The sequence below is a fragment of the Malania oleifera genome, chromosome 1, assembly GCF_029873635.1.
Source record: "Malania oleifera isolate guangnan ecotype guangnan chromosome 1, ASM2987363v1, whole genome shotgun sequence".
NCBI classification, from domain to species: Eukaryota; Viridiplantae; Streptophyta; class Magnoliopsida; order Santalales; family Ximeniaceae; genus Malania; species Malania oleifera.
The window spans coordinates 134,991,410-135,018,297 of NC_080417.1; the positions used below are offsets into that span (position 1 = coordinate 134,991,410).

At 36.4% G+C, this 26,888-nt stretch overlaps 1 protein-coding gene across 2 annotated transcripts in view; it reads right to left on the reverse strand.

Annotated features, from left to right (window-relative positions):
* Window positions 1-474: 474 nt before the first annotated feature.
* LOC131161350 (probable serine/threonine-protein kinase At1g54610) overlaps window positions 475-26,888 on the reverse strand; it is a 33,960-nt gene continuing 7,546 nt past the window's right edge. For both annotated transcript variants that reach the window (XM_058117059.1, XM_058117068.1), the window contains 6 exons: window positions 21,572-21,889; window positions 11,819-12,046; window positions 11,397-11,497; window positions 9,416-9,530; window positions 1,927-2,403; window positions 475-1,055 (listed from right to left, as the gene is read on the reverse strand). In XM_058117059.1, the coding sequence (XP_057973042.1) occupies window positions 864-1,055; window positions 1,927-2,403; window positions 9,416-9,530; window positions 11,397-11,497; window positions 11,819-12,046; window positions 21,572-21,889 (1,431 nt within the window). In that variant the 3' untranslated portion in view covers window positions 475-863. The remainder of the gene's footprint in view (window positions 1,056-1,926; window positions 2,404-9,415; window positions 9,531-11,396; window positions 11,498-11,818; window positions 12,047-21,571; window positions 21,890-26,888) is intronic.

The window sequence follows — 26,888 nt, forward strand, 5'->3', positions numbered from 1 at the left end:
TTTTTATATATATTTTTTTCATTCCCTTTTATTAAAGATTTGTTTGGATCAAAGATTTTACATGGAAAAAGAAAAGGAAAGGAAAGGAAAGGAAAATAATGAGGAAACTCATTTAAACAAACAAATGCTCAATCAAAGATTATACAAAGAAATGTTCCAGGGGGGAAAAAATACTTTTCACGTTGAAACCCTTAAATACTTCAACATCTAATTTACTTAAAACAAACAACAGTAAGTAAAATCTATGTAAATACTACTGAGGAAATTTAATGTAAACATTTTTTAGTATTTTTTATTTTTATTTTTAAGGAACGACTAATACCTACAAACAATGGGCTTTACTCTCTTCTGGTTTTGCTTGATAATTTACAGAAATAAAACCAACATTTTGTACTTGCATAGGTTGGATGAGATAATCGCCACTCTAGAGACTATAGAATGGTTAAAGAAATGAACAATTGCGTACAGCAGTGCTTTAAAGCCCACAAGATTCGGATAGCAAGAAGATCTACAGAATGGCCCATATTTTTTAAACTGCAGATACAGAGAGTGAAAGGAGAATACACGAGAATAAATATTACTCAGCGGGTCATGGCTAACAATAAGCTCTACAAGAATCGCCCATATCTTAGAAACTACAGGTGCAGATTGGAAAGGAAAGAGAATACATTGCACAAGGGGGGGGGGGAGAGGGAGAGAGAGAGAGAATTCCCAGCAAGCCACAAGCTTCGATAAAAATGGCCAGCGGCCATCTTCCTTGGAACACTCCCTATGCAAAAATCGCCTCCTTTCCTATCTCTTTCAGAAGAGGAATGGCTGCACTAGTTCTCCATCAATGCAGGGCTAATATTTGGTTTCCTGTTTCAGCGACCAGACACAAATATTTGGTTTCCTTCAACCTGAGCTTTTCTGACTTTTGCCTTGTCAAGGCGTGCTCGTCTTACAGCCTCTTGTATCTGGCGATCATGGTCCTTCAGCATCTGATCCATGTTGCTTGACGGAACTAGTAGCGGCCCAGAGTAGTGAATTTTGTGCCCCTTGGAACCATAACCAAGCTGGAGGAGACGAAAAAATGAACAAAAGAGCATGTTTTAGGTACTTGCAAATGTAATAATGACCAAACCAAACACCTCCTACATTAAAAACTATAACATGAAATAGTAGAAAAATTTACAAACCCAGAAAATGCTACAACACTAAACTATTTCATAACAGCAAAAAAACAGCATGAAATGATTGAGCATCAAGATTCAACTGCATACAATCCACTTCCCATACTATAAAATATTACTCAAACCATAAAAAAAAATCATACATTAGGTAATTACTGATTAGGCACACCAAAATGCATTGACAGTATTACCACAACCTTCATTTGCCACAAAATTTTGCAGGAACTTTTACAAAAAGACAGAATTACTATTTATCATAACAATTCTACTAGTTACAAATCTGACCATGTTCTACGGTTTACAATTGATTCATGGGAATGGAATAACTATGATATAGAGATACAATAGTTGACCAAAATGAGAAGCCCACACGAAATTTCTGTTATTCCAACCAATATGAAATAAAATAAGAATAGACATTCCTATGGTGAAATTTGAGAATATTCCAAGTTGGTTGGAATAACATTGACTTTTACATGGTCATTGCCTTAAAATAGAACCATTTCTTACTAGCAAAAATGCAAGGTAAGGCTGCGTACTATAGACCCCATTGTGGTTCGCCCCCTTCCCCGGACCCCGCATATGCAGGAGCTTTGTGCACCGGGCTGCCCTTTTTTAAATTATATCCCATAGAATGACTATTCCATTCCCATCTTATTCCATTTCATGAATCCAGCATAATGTGCATGCCTAGAAGTTTGATTAGGTAATATAAACGGTTGACAAAAATCTAAGCATGCATCCAAATACTTACAAGAACAGGATCTTTGTTGCTGGTTCTCCCATCCTCTTTCTGTTGAGAGCCCACAAAGCCCTGCCCATGATGCCTCTGATCCTGCTGTGCAGTTGATTCTGAGGCCTCCTTGAAGGAGCCTGAGAATCTGCCTATTAGTTTTGGAACTTCCGGTTGTGAAGGACCAGACTTTTCCCTGCGATCTTCTGACAACAAACTCCTTCCAGCTACTAAACCTGACATTGTTGACATGTCAGCCCCAGATGAAATCTTTGAAACATCATCCAAGTTTTTCCCAGACTTTGCCCATGCAGCCCGGTGAACCAGTGGCCCTGAATGGGAGGCTCTCTTATGATGATGCCCATGCCGGTCTGCACTTAATTCTTCTACAGCTTGGGACTGTCTAGGTGGGTCTATTGGAAAGCCAGATGCAACATCTTCCTGATGAGGATTAAACATCTCACTCCGGCTCTTGGAATTAGACTGTCCTTGTCTTTTCTGTTTTTTTTTTTTTTTAAAAAAAAAAAATTATCAATACTAAATTTGAATTAAAAAAAAGGACTTGGTAACAAGTAACAATGATTGCATTGATTAAAACAGTAACATGCCACCACACTAAATGGAGGCTGTAGGTACCCAACTAGGAAGAAAATGAAATTTCAAGCTTCGATAGCAATAACAGGCAACAACTATCCAGTTCAAAGAAAACAATTGTTTAGCAAAAATTACAAGGAAAGTACTATCTGTTACGTAATAACATAAAACAATGACCAAGAAAAGAAAGGGAACAAAATTTGTGGCCCAGTATCTGGTGGAAAGCCAGATTTTCTTTTATGATGGCAACCCAACCATCAATTAAATTGGTAAGCCCTAGCAGTACAATGATATAAATGATCATTGACATGCCACAGGTGTTAATAAATCCATGGAGTGTATTTGATCATTATTTTGAGCATTCCACCAAAACACGAAACACTACTATTTTTAACAGAATACAAGGTATCTTTTCACCTTGAATAATAATTGAGGATCAAATCAGTAATTAAAGTGGATGCTCCTGCAAAGGATTGCTGTGCAAAATTTCCTGGACATAGCCAATTAATTTGTGGCCAGGCCTCTCCAATATCAGAAACATTAGTTGAGAACCTGAAATATACTTCGAACTTAAAAAATAGAAACTAAACAAAAAATTTCAAAAACCAACATCTAGAATAATGTAAATTGGTGTGGGAACAAGGATGATCATCGTAAACATGATTTTTAAATGCATAAAGCCTCTTGTAACCTAGACCTAATCTTTGCTGATTCCAACAAGTCATTCTCCAACAGCTCATTTTCTTCAGTCCTGAATTTAAGAAAAAAACTCCCAGCAGAAAATTCAAAATTATATGCTAATACTGTAAAAATATTTTAGCATATACCCTTAATAACGCACCAAAAAATATACTCTTAATAACAGATCTTTGATGCAGGATAATAGTTTCTGTTTTGTAATTTTTTTAGGGAAGGAGATGGGGGTAACAAACAAATAATATAAAGAGTAACTGTGATCTGTATGCAAGGTCAGGAAGAAATGTGCTCAATGCAATCATGCAATCTTTTGAACCAACCACACCAGTCAAAATTTTGACATAAAAAAGAGCAAACATAAAAAGATTTTGGGAAAAAAAAAAAAACAAACTTCGAAAAGATGAAAAAGTATATTAAAATTCAGAAAGCAAGCACTGTATTAAAAAAATCTAAACTCCAGCATAAACAAAATGAACTACAACATCATGTCTGGCAAGGTTTTGAACCAAGTTCTTAAACACAAACACACCAGTCCAAATTGACATAAAGAGCAACCATTAAAAAGTTTTTGGAAAAAAATAAAAATAAAGAAAGAACTTCAAAAAGATGAAATAATTAATTAAAATTTTGAAAGCAAGCATTGTACAAAGAAATCTAAACTCCAGCATTAACAAATCAACTACCACATCATATCTGGCAAGGTTTTGAAACCGAATTCTTAAACACAGGAGCGTTTAAAGAGGGATGCAAATTAATTGAAAATTTGAAAATGGCAACGTTGCTCCTTAATGACCAGTTGGTCACAGATTCAAGTCCAAGGAAACAGCCTCTCTACATAAAAGCAGGGGTAAGGCTGCATACACTGTGACAACCCTCCCCCTACCCTCACAAAGCAGGGGAGCCTTATGGCCTGAGGACACCCTTTTTTTCTGAAAATAACAGAGTGCATTAGATATTTTAAAGTGTATATTTAAATTCCGATTGTTAGAAACCTTGATGTACATTGTTGGCCCACCACCAAACAACTTGGGTTTTCAGATAAAAAGTGGTGACGAAACATCGTACCAGGTAAAGCGTGGTGACAAAACATGCTACCGAGTTCTCACCCCCTGGGTTTAAATCTTGTCATTTGGAATTTTTTACCAAATTAGGTGATATAAGAAAATAATTTACAAAAGTAGATGCTTTGCAAGATGTGAAGCCATATAAGCACAAAAATGGATTTCCAAAATATATTTTCCTTTATTCAAGTTTTTAATTGATTGTACATGCATGTGTGTAGATATATACATCAATTATTATATATAGATGAAAGAATATAAATAAATATAATAATATAAATATATATTATATGTTATATATAGTAAGAAATATATAATAATTATTGTGAATTATATTTTATAATTCAAAAATATTCATGTTTACATTCTCAAATGGTCTAAAAATTGTAATTGTAATCAATATTTGATTGACTCACAAGATTTTTAAATCAGTGGAACATAAAATCACAATGAATTTTTCACAAAAAGTGTCATATTTTTGGTAATTTGTTTCAGCATAGCTCTTGCAAGAAATAAGATAAGGGAGGGGCAGCTCAGAGGGTTTGGCCATGTGCAACATAGGCCAAATAGTGCACTAGTGAGGAAGAGTGAGTTAATTAATGTAAGGGGTGGTAGAAGAGGTAAGAGTAGACATAAATTAACTTGAATGAGATAGTAAGTATTTAATAGCCCTGAATTTGTTGCAGGAAATGGGTGAAAAAAGATTCATGAAGCCACTCCACCTAGTGGGACTTAAGGATTGGTTTGTTGCTGTTGTCATATTTCAAGCACGGGCACAAGTTCTGTGTGTGCAGGTGTGTTCATATGCATGTACATGTGCAAATATTTGTGTTTCTTCTTTTTTGTTGTTTTGGAAAAGGGGGGTGTGTGGAGAGGGGAGGGTGTTCACCTTGTATGCAGTAAATAAATTATAGGCCAAAGTATAATTCTTTTAAGAGGGACCAAGGTAAAAGATGCACAAATAGATGTGTGTGTGTACACATGCATATGCATAACTCATGCTCATGCATAAAATAAATTAGGGGTAAGGCTGTCTACATAAAAGCAGGGGTAAGGCTGCATACACTGTGACAACCCTCCCCCCTACCCTGACAAAGGAGGGGAACCTTATGGCCTGAGGACACCCTTTTTTCCTGAAAATAACAGAGTGCATTAGATATTTTAAAGTGTATATTTAAATTCCGATTGTTAGAAACCTTGATGTACATTGTTGGCCCACCAAACAACTTGGGTTTTTAGATAAAAAGTGGTGACGAAACATCGTACCAGGTAAAGAGTGGTGACAAAACATGCTACCGAGTTCTCACCCCCTGGGTTTAAATCTTTTCATTTGGAATTTTTTTACCAAATTAGGTGATATAAGAAAATAATTTACGAAAGTAGATGCTTTGCAAAAATGGATTTCCAAAATACATTTTCCTTAAATTCAAGTTTTTAATTGATTGTTCATGTATGTGTGTAGATATATACATCAATTATTATATATAGATGAAAGTATATAAATAAATATAATAATATAAATATATTATATATTAAATCTAGTAAGAAATATATAATAATTATTGTGAATTATATTTTATAATTAAAAAATATTCATGTTTACATTCTCAAATGGTCTAAAAATTGTAATTGTAATCAATATTTGATTGACTCACAAGATTTTTAAATCAGCGGAACATAAAATCACAATGAATTTTTCACAAAAAGTGTCATATTTTTGGTAATTTGTTTCAGCATAGCTCTTGCAAGAAATAAGATAAGGGAGGGGCAGCTCAGATGGTTTGGCCAAGTGCAACATAGGCCAAATAGCGCACTAGTGAGGAAGAGTAAGTTAATTAATGTAAGGGGCAGTAGAAGAGGTAAGAGTAGACATAAATTAACTTGCATGAGATAGTAAGGATTTAATAGCCCTGAATTTGTTGCAGGAAATGGGTGAAAAAAGATTCATGAAGCCACTCCACCTAGTGGGACTTAAGGATTGGTTTGTTGCTGTTGTTATATTTCTAGCACGGGCACAAGTTGTGTGTGTGCAGGTGTGTTCATATGCATGTACATGTGCAAATATTTGTGTTTCTTCTTTTTTGTTGTTTTGGAAAAGGGGGGTGTGTGGAGGGGGGGAGGGTGTTCACCTTGTATGCAGTAAATAAATTATAGGCCAAAGTATAATTCTTTTAAGAGGGACCAAGGTAAAAAATGCACAAATAGATGTGTGTGCGCACACATGCATATGCATAACTCATGCTCGTGCATAAAATAAATTTCAGACTTCCAGGCACATGCATTAATGTAAGTGCGCTCATGCAAAAAAAGAAACTGCAAAAAAATATAATATTTCTGGTAAAAAATTCGCTACAAATTTTAATTTGTCATTGATCTCACAATCCCAAACCTGTTAATCAATCATATATGGGGAATGATTACAACTGAGAGGTTCAAATTCAGATCATGACCTACGGGCAAGTGTGTGTGTGTGCATAAGAGCATGTGCAAATGTGTGTTCCTGTGCATGTGCGAGCATGCATAAACATAAGTCTATATACATGTGTGTATGTTCTTGTGCACGTGTTCATGGGCGTGCATGAAACAAATGGGGTGTAATTTTGTGTCAAATGTTTGACCAGAACCATTGTATTTTGTGATTTATTTTATAAACTTATGTCCATGTGTGTATGTGTATGTATGCCCCTTTGCAAACAAACGCATGTTTGCATGTGCAAGCTCAAGTGTGTGTGCATGAGCATGTACCATTATATTTGTATTGCAAGTGCAAAAACTTTGATTCAATGGATGTTTTTGACACATTCAAAATTTTTAAATTTAAAATTGCCTATTTTATTTTTTATTTTTATATTTTTTAAAAAAGACTAAATAACTAGCTGATGTTGAAAATTTTCTTTCAAGTTTATGAGGTCAATTTGCACCGACTCCTGTAATTAGTTTCAAAATGCACCTGCTTTTGTAAATTGTTTTTCTACATTACCTAGTCAAAACTCTAATTATCTGTGTTTTTCCCATTATGTTTGTTACAGTGCACTTCGATCTGTATATGCTTGTGCAACCATTTAAGATCAATCCATTTGCCTCTTCACGAGCAGGAATGGGTCACAAGTGTTGGGGAGGGGGGGGAGTTGAATCATTGGATATACATTGTTGGCCTACCACCCAACACTTGAGCTTCTAGGCCCAGTGGTGATGTAACACCAAAAAGCCCATTCAACCTGCCAGTTTGATATCAATTCTAAAAATTAGAAAATTATAAATTTTTGGTAAGTTTACATTTGGTTCATGGAAAGCAACAGGGTGAGAATGGAATAGAAATTGTATAGAGAGATATAATGATTTACAAAAAAGAAATTATTGAAGAAGTTTGTGCTATTCCATTCCCATATGAAATAGGATAGGAACATTCCTTTCCAGAAATTTGGGTTTGCCTATTTGACGTTGCATGTAATATGCCTTACAACTTCAACCACTTTCATTTGGTAAGTTGAGGAGTGGTGAGTAGGTGTAAACAGGAGGGTGGTATTGGAAATTTAGTTTCTTACACAGCTCTTTTGCTAGATGGCCTTGACGGTTTCCGCTAGAGAATTCCTCCGTGGCATTGGTTGATAAAAGCAAGTATGGATTAGACAAGAATGGGTGGGATACTAATTTGAGGTTTAAATGTTCCTTTGGAGAGCCCGTGCAAAAGCTCTCTCTCAAAGTTATCCCCTCTTCAATCCCCATATTAAATTCTTGGTAGGAAGAGGTAGCAATATCCGTTTTCAGAAAGATCCTTGATTGGGGAATGTAGTTTTTTCCACCTCTTTTCCACTCCTCTTTCATCTAAGCTCAGGGCAGGATGGGTCAAATTCTTCTTTTGTTGTTGATCCAAGTGATCCTCACTTCTCTAGATCGTTAAATGATAGGGAGATAGTAGAGCTATCCCTTCGCTAGTCTAGTTGAATAACTTCGTTTTTATTTAGAGGAGGATAGGTGGCCTTGATCTCTGGATCCTTCGAGGGTTTATTCATGCAAATCTTTTAGTGATTTTTTGAATAGGTCTAATTCATATTTTCCTCTTTATAGTTCCATTTGGAAGGCCAAAGTCCTCTTTAAAATTAAGATTTTTATCTGTTTGGTTGTGCTTGATAGAATTAATACCAATAACTTGCTGCAGGATAGGAGACCTTTGAAGGCTGTTACTCCAGACATATGTGTTCTCTGCTTTAATCGTTCAGAATCATCACCGCATTTGTTCATTCATTGTGACTATGCTTGGAGTGTTTGGAATAAGTTATTTGGTATTTTAGGTGAATGTTGGGTGAGTTCTAAGACAGTGGAGGATTTTGTGGCAGTGTCTTTTGCTGGATTTGGCAAGGAAAAGTAAAAAGCAGGGCTTTGGATATGTGCTTTTTGTGCAGTCTTTTGGGGGTTGTGGATGGAGCATAATGCATGCATTTTTCTAGGGAAGTAGCCTCAGTTGCTGTTTTGGGAAAAGATACATTATTTGGCTTCTCTTTGGTGTGTGGTACAAGGGAATTTTAAGGGAGTGAGCTTTTCTGATATTCAGCATGATTGGCGTTACGTGTTGGAGTGTTAGGTCAAGCTGGTTTTTTCCCCTTTTTGTTCTTTGGCCTTTAGGTTCTTCCCTTTTGATTTTTATCTAGATTTCTTAAAAAAGATGTTTTATTCTCCTAGCTGTATATTCTTATTCTATTAATGAATCCTTCTTTTATTATAAAAAAAAAAATATTCCCATACAATTTCAATTCAATTCCCACCTTAAACAATTATGCGAACCAAATGTAATCTAATCTCCCAACCATGCATTTGGGAGCTTAAAATTCAGACCTTGGATTTGGATTTGCATAGATTTGGATAAAATGCAGTACAAAATTGTATTGAGTTTCATCCAAATTCAAGTCCTAAAACTATGTTCCTGAACACTACCATAATGCAAACTACAGGTCAATATCATGTGCAACTTCCTGGTGCATCTCTTTCAAACCTTTCAGAGACATGATTGTGATAACATCTATCCAATTTTTATCACATATGCTACCCCCCACCCTCATAAAAAAGGTGAAACAGAGAAGAAATAAATAAAAATACGATCGAAGGACAAGATGTGCGGATACTGGAGGAAAATTAATCAATATATTAAAAATGGAACTTACTTGCATTGACAAGATTAATTCAGCATTGGCATCTGGTGCTGGAATTGCTCGAGACTCTCTTGCTCCTCTTCTTTCAAGCTCAAGTCTTTGGCCCTTGTTACCTGCTGCTCCTTGTCTACAAGTATCAATAAAATACAGGTTAACCAAACAACTTCCACAAACCATCCGCATAGCATTTGCAGGAGTGTGAAAGAACCTATTGGGTAGCATATGCAACAAAGATGATCATATTGATGCATAAATGTTGCTTATACAGCAATAATGATCACCAGTTTCAAAAAATCCAAAATAGTATAAGGCCAATAAAGTCATTCAAAAACATAGCAGTTGGATTGAAAAATAAAAACATAACTAGTGGGATCCTAATCAGCTAGAATTTCAAATCTGAAAAATCGAAGTCACCAAGCAATTTTTTTGGGGGGTTAAACATGGAATTATAGTAGAGAAAAAAAGGACTATAACAAAGAAAAGAAAAGTAAACAGGCAGACCCTGAAATCCTCCCATTAAAAAAAGGAAAACAGCTAGACAAAAATTAGAAAATAATTACAAGACAATTGAAGTTAGCCAGATTTGAATCTTTACTGATCCAACATCATCAATGTTGACATGATACAATTAAATATTACAGGAACAAAAACAATAACTAGACCAAAGCCTTTAGTACCACTGACATCAACAATATAATTCTTTTCCACCATTCTACTAGATCTAAAGCAACATCCTATGAAATTTATAGGGCTGTGAACTCTTTTCCAATTTCCTCAATTCAAGTTTTTGAAGTTAAATCCCTACTCCTGCTGCCTCTAACCTCAATAAATGACTCCCAAACTAGCCAGTTATTTGGTCTAGATTGCAAGCATCCAAACCATCAGAAATGCTCTCTACTTATCTTCTACAAGCCTAACCTATTACTGATGTTCATTTCTTACTTTATCTTCAAAATTCATTGCTCATCCATCATAATGTTCTCACTTTAGCTGCACCCACACCTGCATTTTGTACATATTGCTTCACAAAACGATACCAAATCTACAAAACTGCACCAAAATGCTATACATATAATGTAATCAGCCAAGAAGGTTCTAACACAGTTGTCCCAGAGTCCCAGCCTGAATCTCAGGATGTAAAAAGCCAACCACCATACATATAACATAGAGCATAATTTATTTATTTATTTTTTTGCAACAAAAGAAATGAAGATTAAGCATAATTGATTGAATATATTAATTCCTTCCAAGTACAATATGATCATATTAAAAGGTCAAAGCCCTTGCAAGTTACAATTACATATTAAGAAGCGATGCTTTATAAGGCAAAGATGTAAGGCAAGGCATTTGACCCTATTGAGGCAATGCATAAGCGTTAAGGTGTCGAAAGGTAAGCCTTTTGAGAATTTCATTTTTTAAAAAATATGTAAATAAATTACTTGAATTTTAAATTTTTTTTTTTTTTTAAGTAAGAAAAACATTAATAAAATGTCGAAAAAAATACAATATTTGTAAAACTAGTTTCCGTCCATTCATAGAATACTAACTTGAATTTATTAAGTAAACCATGCCAAGGAAGCAGCTATAACATTACAAAGTACGAATTATTTTCAAGCTCTAAGACACAACTCAATAATTTTGGGAAGTTTGAGGTTCAGGAGTTTCAGAGATCAAACTCATGAAGTCATTTTAGGACACCCCTTTCATATAAACACATGAATAAATTTTCTAATCAAATTTAGCTTGAGATTTGCACACCCAAAATGATAAGCATCAACTAGAAAGGCGCAACATGCATGCCTTTTGTACAGATGCACAAGCATCAATTTGTAATGCATAGGCTTTTTCGGGGATTTAAAGCTTCAGACTAAGCCTCAAGGCATTTTAGGCATGCCTCCTCCTGTGATAAGCCCCAATTAAGCCTTTTATGACACTGTTATGAAGGATATAGTGAATGTTATGAACTAGTAAGAGTAATGATAGTAACATGCACCTTCTAGCTTCTTCATCCCGTACTTTAGCATCAAACTCTTTGCTGGGAGGATACTTGGGCAAGCTTGAAGGATCACAGGGAAGTGGTTTTGTTGTAAAGAACTGGAAAATATTAGCAGAAACAAGTCAAGACTCCACACAATGAAAGTTCAAACAAGCATTCCATGAGATCAAATGGGAAACAAAATTTGGCAGTGGAAATTTCCTAAACAGCCATAAATAAATAATATGATTAATTTTACAGAAAATCTGATAAATGAATACAAGAAAAATTCTCTGACATTTGAAACAAAGCTGATATTCATGATAGCATATAAAACTGCACAAACTATTCAAAGAAGTTCTAATAATAGACCAAACAAAGCATATAAGTGTCATATTTATGCTTTTTTAAAGAATCCTAGATGCAGATCCTCTTCATACCTCACTCCTGAGGGCAGAAGCTGCAGATCCACGATCAGCCGGATCTATGGAAAGTAGGATCTCCATAAGCCCTAAAGCTGGAGTAGGGAAGTCTTTAAATGTTTCTGCAACACAGCGTCTGTAAGGCTGTTGGGGCTTAAAAATGGTTGCATGAGGCAACTTTGATTTCCTCCAATAATCCTCTGAAGGTGAGCCACAAAGCTTGAATATTTTATGCAGCTGCTCCACCTACACGCAGAAATATGCAAGCTTAGTGAAACACCATGAACATAAAAAAAAATGGTTACATCATTTATTTTACATAACAAAACTTACTGCATAAGCAAACAGACCAAATACACAGGAAGATTATAGTTTCGTTAATGACAGACCAAAAATGAAGTCTTAAAAATGCAATCAATTTCCAGAGGGATGCATGGTTGTCTAAATGAGATTTGAATAATAGACAGAATTATTGCTTTCAAGAGCTGAGGAAAAAGAATCAAATTGTAAGATCTGGTATAAAAGATCAATTAAAGCTCTTATTCCCTTGTAATCAGATTCCTGAAAGTAACAGATATCCCCAAGAATGCTGTCAAACAAAAATGCATTTTGGTTGGATGCTAGAACATGAGATTGCATTCCAGCCTTACTGACATGATATCTTGCCGTGAAAAGTTAAGAGATTTAACTCAACCATGCAAAGTCTTGTCATTCCATGGACAACAGAGCTCTAATATGACCAGATTTATGAGTAAGCATCACTTGGAAAATATAACCAACGCCAAATCCTTCTAGAGTCCAAATCCCAATTTCTCCTACCAGTTGCCCTCAACCCCCACCCCCCCTGCACCAAGCCCTTCCTCTAAGGGCTCTAAGGGGTTGTTGCGTAACAAGTGCGTAATATCCGTTGGAATGCGTATGTATTTTATCATCAACTTGATGTCATCCAGTGAGGGTGAGCCAACTCCAAAACCCATCCGTAGTTCAGATTGTCGGGGGCAACTCACCTGCATGAAGCCGGAATCACAAGTAATTGCTGAACAGCAATACGGCGGTGAATTCCTTCCCGGGCCCTGTACGCACCGTCCATCACACTGTAGGAGCTGGCCATATCCAAAAGTTATTAACTTAACCGCAAGGTGGGGGATGAGCTCAACCACATCAACTCATGTTATTCCAAATTCAAATTGTCGAAACTATAATAGGAAAGATAAAAGTTACTCCATCAAATTCATCTCCTAGTTATGCAAAGATCAAACATGTAGACCGAACAAACCTTGCTCACACCAGAAGAAAAGAAAATGTATGGCAAAAAAATTACTGTCATTGGCATGAAACCTCAGACCACAACATTAAAAATTAAAAAGCAAAAGCCACCAAAGAAAATTAAAAAGAAAGCTTTCAACAGGTCAAGTGTTGCACCAAGGATCAAGACAAAACTCATCTATATCCAGCTATGGAGAAAGAGGCAAATAGAGAAAAAAAAGTAGGGCAAGGATTGAGAATAAAGTGAGGATAGAAAAAGAATGCAAAGAAGAGGAGGAAGAAGAAGAAAAAGGGAGGGGAATGCGAGGGGAAGGGAGAAGAGAGATATCAATATGAGAGATAAGAGCTTAGGCAATTCAATCACTCCAAAAAACAATATCCCTTAAATCCACAAGCCCATGTAGAAAGGAGCTAATTAACCATAAAGATTAAGACAAATCAAAAATTACAAAATAACTACAAAGCAATCAAAATTATAAAGTAACCTCAAAGACCAAAATACCCCTAAATAAAAAAAAATCCTACATCAATTAAAATTTCTAACATATTCAGATTGGAGAAAACAAAATAAATATCTAAGGTCTAAATCTTCCAGTTGAATACAATGGCCTAGAATTATCTATAGGCAGTCCTCCATCAAACTCCCCTGGTTAGATAAAAATTAACCTCGAGTTTGAAAATATTGGCAACAACACAACGGTCTGGCAAAAATAAAATTGGCATATGAAGTATAGGGCATTCCCTATCACCATTGGAACATAGCAAAAAGTCCTCCAACTAAAACTCATCGTTTGAAAGTTTCAATTAAAACCATCCATATCATGATCCAAAAGTGAAAACATCAATGGCAACAGCATAAGAGCTTGGACATGAGAAGCACTAGCTGATCTAGTGAAGTCACCGGCAAGTATATAAGGCTCTAACATCCTTTGTTAAATTAACAAATCCTCCAAGCAAGAAATTCAGCATCCAAATCTAACAAAAATCAAGTAAACATGCATCCAGTCCATATTGAAAAATCATAGCAAATGTTTCATTAGATTTGATGAAGGAAAATGTTGGTAGGAGAGAAACGAGTGATGAAAGCACGTGTTCAATGGATGTAGGAGAACTCATGATGCAGGACCAAGATCCAACAAGCTCAATTGTCAATTTCAATCTTCCAAAAACCTAATAAATAAGGGTTTTTTATAGGCTTACCCTAATAATAGATACAATACCAAAAATAAAACGAAAAATAAAAAAAAAATCCTCCATATGCCGGCTGCATAACCTCCCTAGTGATAGAAAAGAACCCAATCCCGAGTTAGGCCCGACACATGCTCTAGCTAACATTACCCTCCTCATCTTCATCCTCGGAAAATTCAAGTGCATTTACAATCTAATCTTCAGTGTAGTTCTCGCCAAGGGCTCCATATCTGAATCTTTGGTTGTCTCTACAATGGCAACACGACTCTTTGTAGGGCAATTCTGATAAGAGTGTCCTTTTGCCCACAATTGTACCAATCCATTAGGAAACATCTAATCCGCTTAGAACCAAATGGCTTGATGGAGGCAGGAGGAGGCTCATGCGAAGAAGACATTGCTTACAAGTACCCCTCCAATACTCTTAACTCTTTTTTTCCACATTCCTAGCAGAGTAAGCTGCTTGATCTACAAAATGAAAATTGTAGGATTGTAGCTCAATGCATAGGTCATCAAAAAAGTCCAAGGTGCCAAATGATGCATTTCTGTTCATCTTCATCAAAAGAACATCAGGCGACTAAATTGTGAAACTCAAGTGTGTATACATCAATATCCTTATCTTGTGGGTCAAGGCACAAAACTTGAAGCACGTCTCTCACACATGATTGATAGGAATGAATTTGTCGTCCATCTTCCGCATAAAGTTCCACATGGTAATTGGAGCTTGCCTATGTATTCAATGCTGATGAATAAGAATATGCCACCGAGTACAAGCGAGGCCCTTGACATAAAGAACAGCCATACCAACATTTTTATTCCAAGCAGACACCATGATAAATTAAGATTTTTTGATTTGGTTGAACCATTCAAAGAGCAGCTCTGGGTCTCCCTCACCATTGAACTCAGGCAAGACAACCTGACATCATATTGTGGCTTTGCTAGGAGTTTGCTTTGGGGGAGGCAGGATCTTATAGATACAAACAGTATTTGAATAGCAATCCGGTTTGACAACTCCCTTTTGTTTTTGAGTTGGATCAATTTAGAGATAGCTTCATTTTTTTATAAATTTTATTGCATAGAAAAAGAAACCTTATTGAAAATTAGAATAAGAAGAAGAAGAAGAAGACATAGTTAATAGTTTAAAAACCAGGGCTGGGCTGACTGGTACAACCTAGTCGGACCGAAACAGGTCACTTTCCCACTCTAAGTGATGTCATCAAACCAGAAAAGAAAAGAACCAGAGTCAACCCAGCCAGACTCAGTCAACTCGGTCCAACCTGTTTAGTGAACCAGGTGGGCTGACAAAATTCCCTTTAATAGTTAAAAAACTTGCCCCAATTTTGCAAAGGCTAGGTTTCATAACCAAGTCCTCCTCAAAAGAGAGAAGAGGCGCGGCCAAATGAGCTAGCGATTCCTTGTGTTTTGTTCCTCAACAAAATATATATATCACACCTATTTTTACACATGCACTAACTTACACACACACACATACAGATTTCAATAATATTTTTATAAATAGAAAATTATAAACTTTATCTAAATTATTGCTAGTAATTGTTTTTTTGTTATAAGTAGTTACTACGTGATTATTAATCTATGACCACATATTTGAAATATTATCTTTCATGAATCATTATTGTAATGTTATAATTATAATATAGTTATATATAACATTGACATCCCTGGTTAGACCCACCAGTTCAAGTGGTAAAATAAAGCCAGTCACTTCTCCGGGTTCATCACAGTCCAGGTTTCTTGAAAACAGCCTCCTTTTTCCCACCTTAATACCTAGAGATACTTTGATTTTGGGAAGTAACATGGGAATTGAGAGAAGCTACCCGAATCACTTTGAGGACAGCTGGATCAAATTGGTCCATTGTCACCATATTTCTTCTCTTTTTTCCCCTGGTACGAACCAGTCCGGATGCCCAGTTTGATCTATCCAGCGAAGTCTTCCTGAGTCAGTTCGATTGTCTGCTTAGATCGGTTTTGGCTGAAACCAGTTAGTTACTAATAGGATCAGAATGAAAATGAGGCTGCTTCTTCGGTAGTTGATCAGGGGCTGCTCCATCTCTGCTCCTACAGGTGCTGCTCTATTCCAATGCTCAGTGAACAAACAAACAAGATTTTGATGTGAAGTTGCAGGTGGCTGTGGTGACTAGTGAGCAAAGCCAGCTTCAACGAGTACATGAAAACAGCGGCAGAGTGCTGCGAATCGACAATGACAGTGGCAGCTCTAGAGCATTTGTGGCAGATGATGAAGCTCAAGGCATTGGCATTGGACGAAGCAGAAAGCTTCATTCCAGCATCAGCGGTGACGGCATAGCTTGTTTGTGGGAAAATTTGAAGATTTGATGCTGATGATGATGAGGAATTTGATGCCAACGATGACTAACTCAAGATGACAACAATTACAACAATGTGGAGCACTCAGGGCCACAGGGGTTTGGGAAGCATGACAGCAGTAGCTAATCGACAAGGAAGAAGATGAAACCTTTTGATGGCTTTGAAGGGATCCAGCTGAGGCTGCCCCAAAGAAAAATGCTGCCACTATTGTAAAATATGGAATCAATGGTGAGATGGTGGACGGAACGTTAAAGTTAAATGGTGGTGGAGATGGCTGCGGATGCAGGGTGATTTAAGTTGAAATTTTGAACCCTATAAATCTGAGTTAAAGCTTGTCGATAACCCTTCAAACACCAACAGCCATGGTGATTGGAGTTAAAATTGTGAACCCTGTCAAATAACACTGATAGTCATGTAGGATCAAAATCTGCTCTAATACCACTTGATGCAAGAACGACAACCTACAAGTTCAATTTCAATTCCAATCTCCCCCTAAAACCTAATACGTAAGGGACTTTTATAGGCTTATAATGCTAAGAAGGAAAGGAAACTAAATTAGAACTAATTATACCGCAATACCAGTTTCATAAAAGAAATAACCAAGAATCTTGACGTATGAACCTCATGGCAATACCATAAATAAGAACCAAGAAATAAAAATAAAATCCTCCATATGCCAGCTGCATCAAATCATCTTGAGGATATTCTCAACAACAAACTCGGTAAAAAAAAAAAAGAATTTTTAAGAGAAACTAGGGCGATAATCATGACTTATTCTATGGGTCAAAAGTGAGGAATTGCAGTTTGCAATTGAATCATTAACAAACATTTTAGTCTCTATTGTTGGCAATTCAACTTGAAATTCATTGGAAGTCATCAACGACTAGGTCTAATTTATATCCTAGAAGAAGCATCAACTGTGTCTAAAGTCACTAAAAAATGCAAGTCCAGGGACTCATCTTAATGAGAAGACTTGTGATTTATTGAAGGGTCAAAACTAGTGCATTAAGTTACAAACATACAAATCATTGATGTAATCTTCACACTCAACTACTCAAGTGAACGCTTGAAACAATGGTGCATTTATCTTCAACAAGTTGAGTCTCCTGCCTTCTTGACCAGTTAGAACGTGCTCTACGCTGATGAAACTCCCTAACATTTGACGGGATGTTCTTAGAGCTCAATCAGAAACCTATAGAAATTTTTCAGCTTCCAAAGCCGTGTGAAAAACCTCAAACAAATGGATAGGATTCTTCGCTTCCTCTAAGGATTTGAACACGATGACAATCTTTGTGCTGTTAAATTTAGAAAAATATCCAAAAACACAAGAAGACACTTGTTTTAGGTTCTACAACTAGCCTACTAATTGTTTCCAATAAGAACTCAGGACACATTTATCTTTTAAAAAGTACTTCATTTCAGACCAAGTGGTTACAGGGTCCTCGTCAATACACCATGACCCTTTCAATCTTTTGCCAATGTTCTTTTGCCAATCCGGTAAATCTTCATTTAGCAAACAGGACGCATTGTTGATTAGAAAATCCATACCAATCAAAACAGCTCTCCTCGTCAATTAGCCAAACTAAGTAGTGAAGATCTGAACAACCATCAAAATCAAAACTCAAAAGAACACAAAGGTTCACTCATTTGTGAGGAAAACAAAAATAAGATTTGATGCATGAAGCAACAAACTTATGGACCAACGGAAAATTCACAAGCTTACCAATTAGATAACAAATAACATTAACTAACTTTGAGTATAAGCACATGGAGAGGTTCGAGTCTCTTAAGTTGTTTTCTGGCAATTATAGGAGATCTTTCCTCCAATCCCACCAACTTATCAATGAACACTCTAAACTTCTTGCAAAGAATCTCAACATCTCAAAGCTACTAGTGTATTTTCTGCCTACCAAGTGCCTCCAGTCTTGCTTTCATCTCAGACTCAAGTCTTTTCTATAATTTTCAGGAACCAAATCAATTTCCCATCGTGAAAGAAGTTGAGGTTAACATCAAAGTCTACAAGGACGTCAACCGCATAAGTGGAGGAGCATCATAAGCCAAGCTTGTTCAGGGCATTATGCTTGCCTATGGCCACTTGTCTCATGTGCTTGGGATGAGTTACTATCATGTATATACTAGTGTAAGGTTATTTTTCAAAGATAGTTTTTCCCTAGGCTAAAGGCGAGTACGACTCTTCAGATATATTGATGTTTCCTAGTGCTAGAGTGAGAATTGCATAGAAATCTCTTTAAGGGAGGGTGAGTGTTCATCAATCTGAAAACTCACCAATCATTGTAAACATAATTAGCCTACTTGCCTTCCTCACTAGACACACATTGTTAACTGAGGTGTTACTTACGTTGTTTCGATGTTTACCGCTTTCATGCCACTGCTTTCATGAATTGCTTAATGCTTCCGCTTACATTTCAATGACAATGAAAGTGTTCTATTGGCAAATCGTGGTAAACCTTAGGTTGTCTAGTTAAGCAAGAGTGCTTTAGCTAGTGAGGGTCTATGGTAGGAATTCTTGGCAAACTTTGATTTCTCGTTTGAGCACAAGGCAGGACGAACGAACCAAGTTAATGTAAAGGTCTTAAGCTCAGCTTCAATAAGGTATTGTCCGCTTTGGCTCATAGATCTCATGGGTTTGTCTTATAAAAGGCATCTCACATAGTTGGAGTTCAAACCATCCTTATAAGCTTAAGATCTTCCTAGTACACATTTGATGTGAGACCATGACATGCTCTCCCGTCCAATCTCTGACACCCTCGTCAGATTGGCTTACACCTCTACATAAGATCCACCCACATGATAGTACCCCCAAGGTGGCTCTGATACCAAATGTAATGGTCTTGGGTCTAACTCCAGTGAGGTATTGTCCGCTTTGGCCCAAGACTGTTACATTTGGTATCAGAGCCACCTTGTGGGTACTATCATGTAGGTACACAAAGGTGTAAGCCACTTTGACGAGGGCGTCAGAGATCGGGTAGGAGAGCATGTCATGGTCCCACATTGGATGTGTACTAGGAAGATTTTAGGCTTATAAAGATAGTTTGAGCTCCAACTATGTGAGGCGTCTTTATAAGACAAACCCGTAAGGCCAATGGGCCAAAGCGAACAATACCTCACCAGAGTTGAGCTCAAAACCATTACATTTGGTATCAGAGCCACCCTAGGGGTACTATCATGTCAGTAGATCCTACACATAGGTGTAAGCTACTTTGACGATGGCAATGTCACGGTCACACATCGGTTGTACACTAGGGAGATCTTGGGCTTATAAGGATGGTTTGGGTTCCAACAATGTGAGGCGCCTTTTATAGGATAAACCTGTGAAGTCAGTGGACCAAAGCGAACAATACCTCGTCGGAGTTGGGCCCAAGATCGTTATATTCTCCAAGATATCACAGCATATCTGGAACAGATGCTAGCAGGATCAACAAATCTGGAACTGATGCCGACAGGATCACATCAGTATTCTGAAAATCTCTAAGAAAAACTTCTATTTATTGGAATCAGATACAATTTCTCTCAAGTAATTCTCAAAATTTAGAGGAAAATTCCATTTTTCCCTTGGCATAGTCCAAAATATCTCGAGGGCATAAAAAATATCACTCTGAGATCAGAATATTTAAGTCTAAGGCAATATATCACAAGCTAAAGCCACTAAACTCAATCTCCCAGAGGTTATATCAATCTCTAAAGGCCGCAATCAAATCTCTTCTGTCTGAACAAAATAATGTGACCGGCTTACTGGGAATTAAATGGGCTGGGAACTTGCAGAAGAGTCTCCCTCATAAATCAGTTCCCTTCCACAAACATACCTCAGACCGAGATTGATAGAATTATCTATATGCACAACTATAGGTTGCTTGGGCAAACCATTCCCCAATCCCAAGCAATATTGTCAAGTTTCACCATTACAACTTCATTTACATTCCTTAAAAACTTTGACAACTTCGAATCATATAGAAATGGAAAGCAACTTCATCATGAAGGTATTTATTTAGCACAACTATAGGATTCAAGGGCAAGCCATTCCCCAATACCAAGCAAATATTGTCCACCAACATGAAATATAAGTTTTCGCTACTACCACTCCATTTAAATCCTTTAACTTCCACAACTTCTAAGCAATATAGGAACATAAAGCAATTTTGCAAAAAACATAAGAAAACTAAAAAATAAGCATCCTGTATGACTGGGCATTGACCACTGCACCAAAAATTATAGCCTAGTGAAACAGCTACTCAAATCTCCTATACATTGGAAAACCCCAAGAACCACATCTCAAATATGGCTCAACCCCACTTCAGGCCTTGGCCAAGCACGCAGACTGCTGGCACACTACATCCAACAACACCCCCCCGCCCCCCAAAAAAATAAATAAATAAATAACCACCGAAAAAGGAGCAACTGCCACCTACCCTGGAAACTAAACTGTGACCTTGATCTAACTGTCCACTAAACCCAAAGCTATAACGGAAAATGCCTGCTACTCTTAAAAACTCAAGCTACTCAAGTGCCACATTATGACTTGTAAGTTATAACTATGACTTAATCGCACCCTGAGTCTCCGCCACACGGACAAATTGCTGCCAGACCTACGTCAACATTATTATCAAAAGAATACATTTATTGAAGAGAACAAAGAGATAAAAAGGGAAGGATAAGTCATCCTCCTATAAAGCATGAAAAGTAGAGGAACCTTTACACCACCCCTCCCCATTTCCTTCTCTCAACATATAGAAATTCTTACATGCTCCCAATAGTGTTGATCAAAAAGGGTATGTCAAATTCCATGCACATATCATTAAAAATAGAAATAAAGAAAGAGGAAAAAAAATCTGATGGCAAATGATGAGGACAATACTAAGAGAAAATCAGAGTGCAGCACCATGAATTCACGAAAATTGAGCTATCCAAACATCAATTGTAATAGTATGGCAAGGAGAAGGAAAATAAACAACATACCTCAGTCCTTCCAGGCATTATAGGCTTGCCAGCATATAGTTCAGCAAGTATACAGCCAGTGCTCCAGAGGTCCACAGCAGTTCCATAATAAGTGGCTCCAAGTAAAAGTTCCGGTGGCCTATACCAGAGGGTCACAACACGACTTGTTAGCAGCTGACTTTGATGAGGATCAAAAAAGCTTGCCAAACCAAAATCTGCAATCTTCAAGATTCCACTATTGTCAATTAAAAGGTTAGAACCCTTTATGTCACGATGTAGAACACCCCGGCTGTGACAATGATCAAGTCCACAGAGAAGTTGTTGCATATAACATTTCACCTGTAGATAATAAAATAAACCTCAGAGCTGGATCTCCAACACACAAATTTACAGGGTGAAAGTGCATGCAAGTCAGGCCGAGGGGGAATCCAGGAAATCCTGGCCTTTGAAGACTCCAAATTTGGAGCATTTAAGGAGCATTGACAACACATATGCACATGAAAAGTTTATCTATATTTTCCACTAATCATGTTTACAGATGCAGATGAAAGGTTTTTTTTTTTTTTTTTCCAAAAAAAAAAAAGATAGGCTCTTTTATTTGAATTCAAAATAATAAATAACAGAGATTTTATTTCCTTAAAGCAATTGACGCTGATTCAATTTTCACATAAATCAAAATTTTCTCAAGATAAGTCCAATATAATGCAAAATTTGGTTGTTCTATTTAGTAACTTGTCTTAAAACTTATTTAATGCATGCCTGGCATGCTTAGAAGTGCTACTTTATTTTTAGTTAAACTAGACATCAAGAGATTTGGGTCTGATTGTAATTTAATTAAACAAGATTAGTAAATATTCAACAATAGCGGGCCTAGGTGCAAATATGTCTTGCTGTGGTGTGTGTTAGTGCGACTGAGTAGGACATGGCTAAGCATAAGGAAGACAATAAGGGAGTCTTTCACCAAGGGCGTTGACCTAGCAAATAAGAGTAGTGTTTGTGTTTTGAAGAGACAAAATGGATAAAATTCAACAAAAAGGCTAGAAAAAAGAAAATGAAAAAAAAGGAGATGTTATCAATCATAAGAGGGAACTCTAATGTCCCATTTAAGTGGAAAAGGTTTTCGTTTAACATAATTATATTATTATGAATTGAAGGTTATTGAATTCTTTCAATGAAATTCTTTGATTATATGCATATTTTATTTTTTCTACTTGATTTGGGGACTCTGATGTCCCATTTAATGGATTCAACATGATTAAAAAGATATGGAAATCCTTTGACTATACTCTTTAAAAATTGTATCAGCAATTTCCTTTTGAAATGGATTCATTATTTTAATTCAATCTCCTTTGTTCTTGAATTGAAATGTTCAGGTATGATACTATATTCCATATATGTTTTGATGGTTTACTAGTGATGGTTCAAGATGTTATCAATTGAAAACGGTTGTCCAACTATTTTACAGAACTAATGTTTAGAAAATACTTGTGAGAATATTAACAAATGGAGAAAATTTATTTGTTTCAAATGAGTATCTAGAACCTGTGCTTCTGGGAAATGATGAAAACTTGGGATGCACCCAATTAAATTGTGATATGGTAAAAAACCTCAAAAAGAAACAAATACAAAAAAAGTTCTTATTCTCACAGTTCTGACAGGATATTTCTTCTTGAACTATTTTTCTCCTTTTCTAATAAATTTCTTTGTTTATCATTAAAAATACAAAAAGAAGAAGTAAACTGAGGCTACAAAGCCATCCAATCATGCTCAACATCCGAGAATTCAATCACACTGAATAGACAAAGCAACACTACCAAAACAACCTGACGAGAAAACCCACAAAAGAAGTGAAGAAGACATTCTTGTCCCAAATAAAATCAATGAATCCAGAGTGGCTCTGAAAAATATGAGCATCTCTCTCAAGCCAAAGGAACCATAGGACGGCAAAAACAAAACAGCACCACAAAGTCCATCGTCCAAAACCTCTAAAATAAGTGCAAAAAAACCTTCAAAGAATTAGGGCACACTCAACACTCTCCAAACATGCCAAAGAGCTTTTTCACACCTAATTAGGAAAAGGCCAAATTGAGAGCTCAGATTTGGGTGAAAGATCCAAAATAGCAACAGAGTTTACCCTTGGGTAAAAGACCCAAAACCCAAGAAAGAGCTCATGAATCAGGTGTTAAGAGTTGGTACAGCCTGGCAGTAGATGTTGACCATTGAGTATTTCCTTGAACTTCGTCAATACCAGAATCTAGCCAACAAGACAAGCACAGCTTCCTCCAGTGCCACTGGGCTAAAATGCTCTGGTGTGGGTTTATTTTGAGATATGGAGTATTGAGAGTTGGGACAACAAAGTGGAAAATGTTGACCATTGAGTGATTACTACCTTGCACTTCATCAGAATAAGAGTCTAGCCAACAAGAATATAACCTTGGAGACAGACTAGTATATCTTCCTCCACTGCCAGAGGGCTAAAATGCTTCTAAATATGGCTATGAATATGATGGAGCAGCTTTGGACTTAAGCAGAGACAATTGCTAAGTTTTGGACCTAAGCACAAATAAAGACCAGCAAAGAAGGGGAAAAAGCAGTCAACCTCCCTGTTTCCATTTTTTGGATTGTGTTGAGAGAAAGAAATACAAGTGTCTTTGAGGATACAAAATTATCAAATAGGACTGGAACAAAGATTTATAGATGGCTAAATTGTTTATATTTTTTGCTAGTGCTGACGGTGATGAACACTCAGAGGAAATTATATTTTTTTTTATTTTCTGGCTTGCAAATAATTTTATTTGCATGGGTGTGCAGTAGGCACCCTTTGGTTCCCCTTAATTAACAGTTGCATAACTTATTGATAAATAAATAAATGTATATAATATAGTATAGGCAAAGCTGGTGGGGACATAGCAATGAAATCTCACTAAGGGAACCACCACCATCTTGAATTCCACCGCTGTGACACTGTGTTGATCTAATGGTGAATAATTGAGGCTAGAACAAAATAGAATGGGAATAGACTGAACACAATCAACATTGGAATGCAATTACAACATTTGGATGTGCATGTGGAAAGATTGGATGAATCCACAATTTTTTTAAATGTTTGGTTTTCATGCCTGGAGACTGGGATCGAATGAAATACAGGTTTTTTCAAAACATTCTTGAACCATAATAGTCTATATTTCTAATGCAGTGAATAAGCACTCTAATTAGCCCAATTTTGAGTATTGCAATGTATATCATGCAAACTAGAAAATGACTGATAAATAGACTATGGAAAGGTTACTGAAGGTCTGAAATTGAATTTAGTACAAGCACCCAATAATGAGCAAAATATTATTGCAACAAGGTGCAGACAGAATCTTATGAGACACCAACTCACCCAGCACAAAATAAACAAATCAATTAGTTTAAAGTCAAAATGAACCTCACAAAACCATGCCACCAGTGTGTTTTTTTTTTTTGTGTGTGTGTGTGTGTGACACCTATATCACACCCAGATGATGTGCAGACAAAATCATCAGAGACACCAACTCACCCAGTATGAAAAAAGATAAATCAATCAATCGATACAAAATTGAAATAAACCTCAAAGAACCATCGCAATTGATATGTGTGTGTGCATATCTATACTGTACATAAAAGTCTGGAAAACCCAACAAGAATATAAACCTATTGGATTCAACATAGCAATTCAATATACGGATAACATCTTAAAATCAATGATGTTTGGACTGAATCTTCCCAGAGACCAACTCACCCAGCACAAAATAAAGAAACAAAACAATTAGTTCAAAGTTGAATTGAACTTCACATAACCACTGCCACCAATGTGCATAAGACCAATACCACACCCCAATGACACATGCACAAAATCCTCATAGACACCAACTCACTCAGTGTGAATAAAATAAATCAACCAATCAATACAAAAATTGAAAAATGTGCCTAAAAGAACCATCACCGTCAACATATGTGTGTATATACTTACACTAGAAAAAATAAATAAAAAATAAAAAAAGGGCATGCCAGGCCACAAGGCTCCCTGCGCCTTTCCCCTGCTTTTATGCAAAGAGACTGTTTCCTTGGACTCAAACTCATGACCAACCGGTCACGAAGAAGCAACCTTACCGTTGAATCATTGGTCAAAGGCCCTTATGCATATATACACATTAATGTGTTGAAGTTAGGTGCTGTTCATGTAATGGAATAGGGTGGGAATTGAATAGAAATTGTATATAAGAATACAATGATTTACCCAAGAAAAGGATCACTCAAGCAAAAACGTGTATTATTTGATCCAACTTGGAATAGCTGTTCACTTAATGAAATAGGCTGGGAATTGAATAGAAACTGTATGTAAAAATACAATGATTTACCCAAAAAAAGGGTCACTCAAGCAGAAATGTGTATTATTTGATCCAACGTGGAATAGCTGTTCATGTAATGGAATAGGGTGGGAATTGAATAGAAATTGTATATAAGAATACAATGATTTACCCAAAAAAAGGGTCACTCAAGCAAACATTCCTGAAATTTGGTAATGCATTCCTTGTCCGTTCCATGTTATGATTAATAAAAATATTTTCATTTCTGAAATCCACGATATGATTAATAAAAATGATTTCATTCCTGAAATTTGGGAAGAAGAAGAAGAATAAGAAGAATATTTCATTCCTGAAATCCATATTACGATTAATAAAAATGTTTTCATTCCTGAAATTTGGGACGAAGAAGAAGAAGAAGAATATTTCATTCCTGAAATCCATGTTATGATTAATAAAAATGTTTTCATTCCTGAATATTACAAGCCAACCCCTAAACATAAAGTCTGCTACAACTAGACTAGACACATTTGCGTGTACACACTTTGCATGACCACAGTATCAACGATGTCGCCTCCTTGGATCAGTATTCACACTGTTATCCACTATTGTAAGCCTTCAGTTCATATGCTTCTTAAGCTTAGTAGCACTGTTGTCCACTACTGTAAGCCTTCTGTTCATATGTTTCTTAAGCTTAGTTTATTGGCTACAGGTGAAATACGGCTACAAACCTCCTTTGTCCATAAGCTTCTGTTATGATTCAGTTTTCTTTTAACTATCATTAATAATCATGACACCAGTCGCTATTTGAAGCCTTCTGTTCTTATGCTTCTTATGCTTCACTGATAACAACAGTGCATTCAAAGAAGAAAGCATACACAAAAATTTTCAAAAAGGAAAACCTGCCACATACAAATTCAATCTCCAAACGTTTCACCAACAAAATTTTAGGATATTTGTCATATCATAGTAGTATTTTTTTTTTTTTTCAGAACCAGACATTCTAGTTC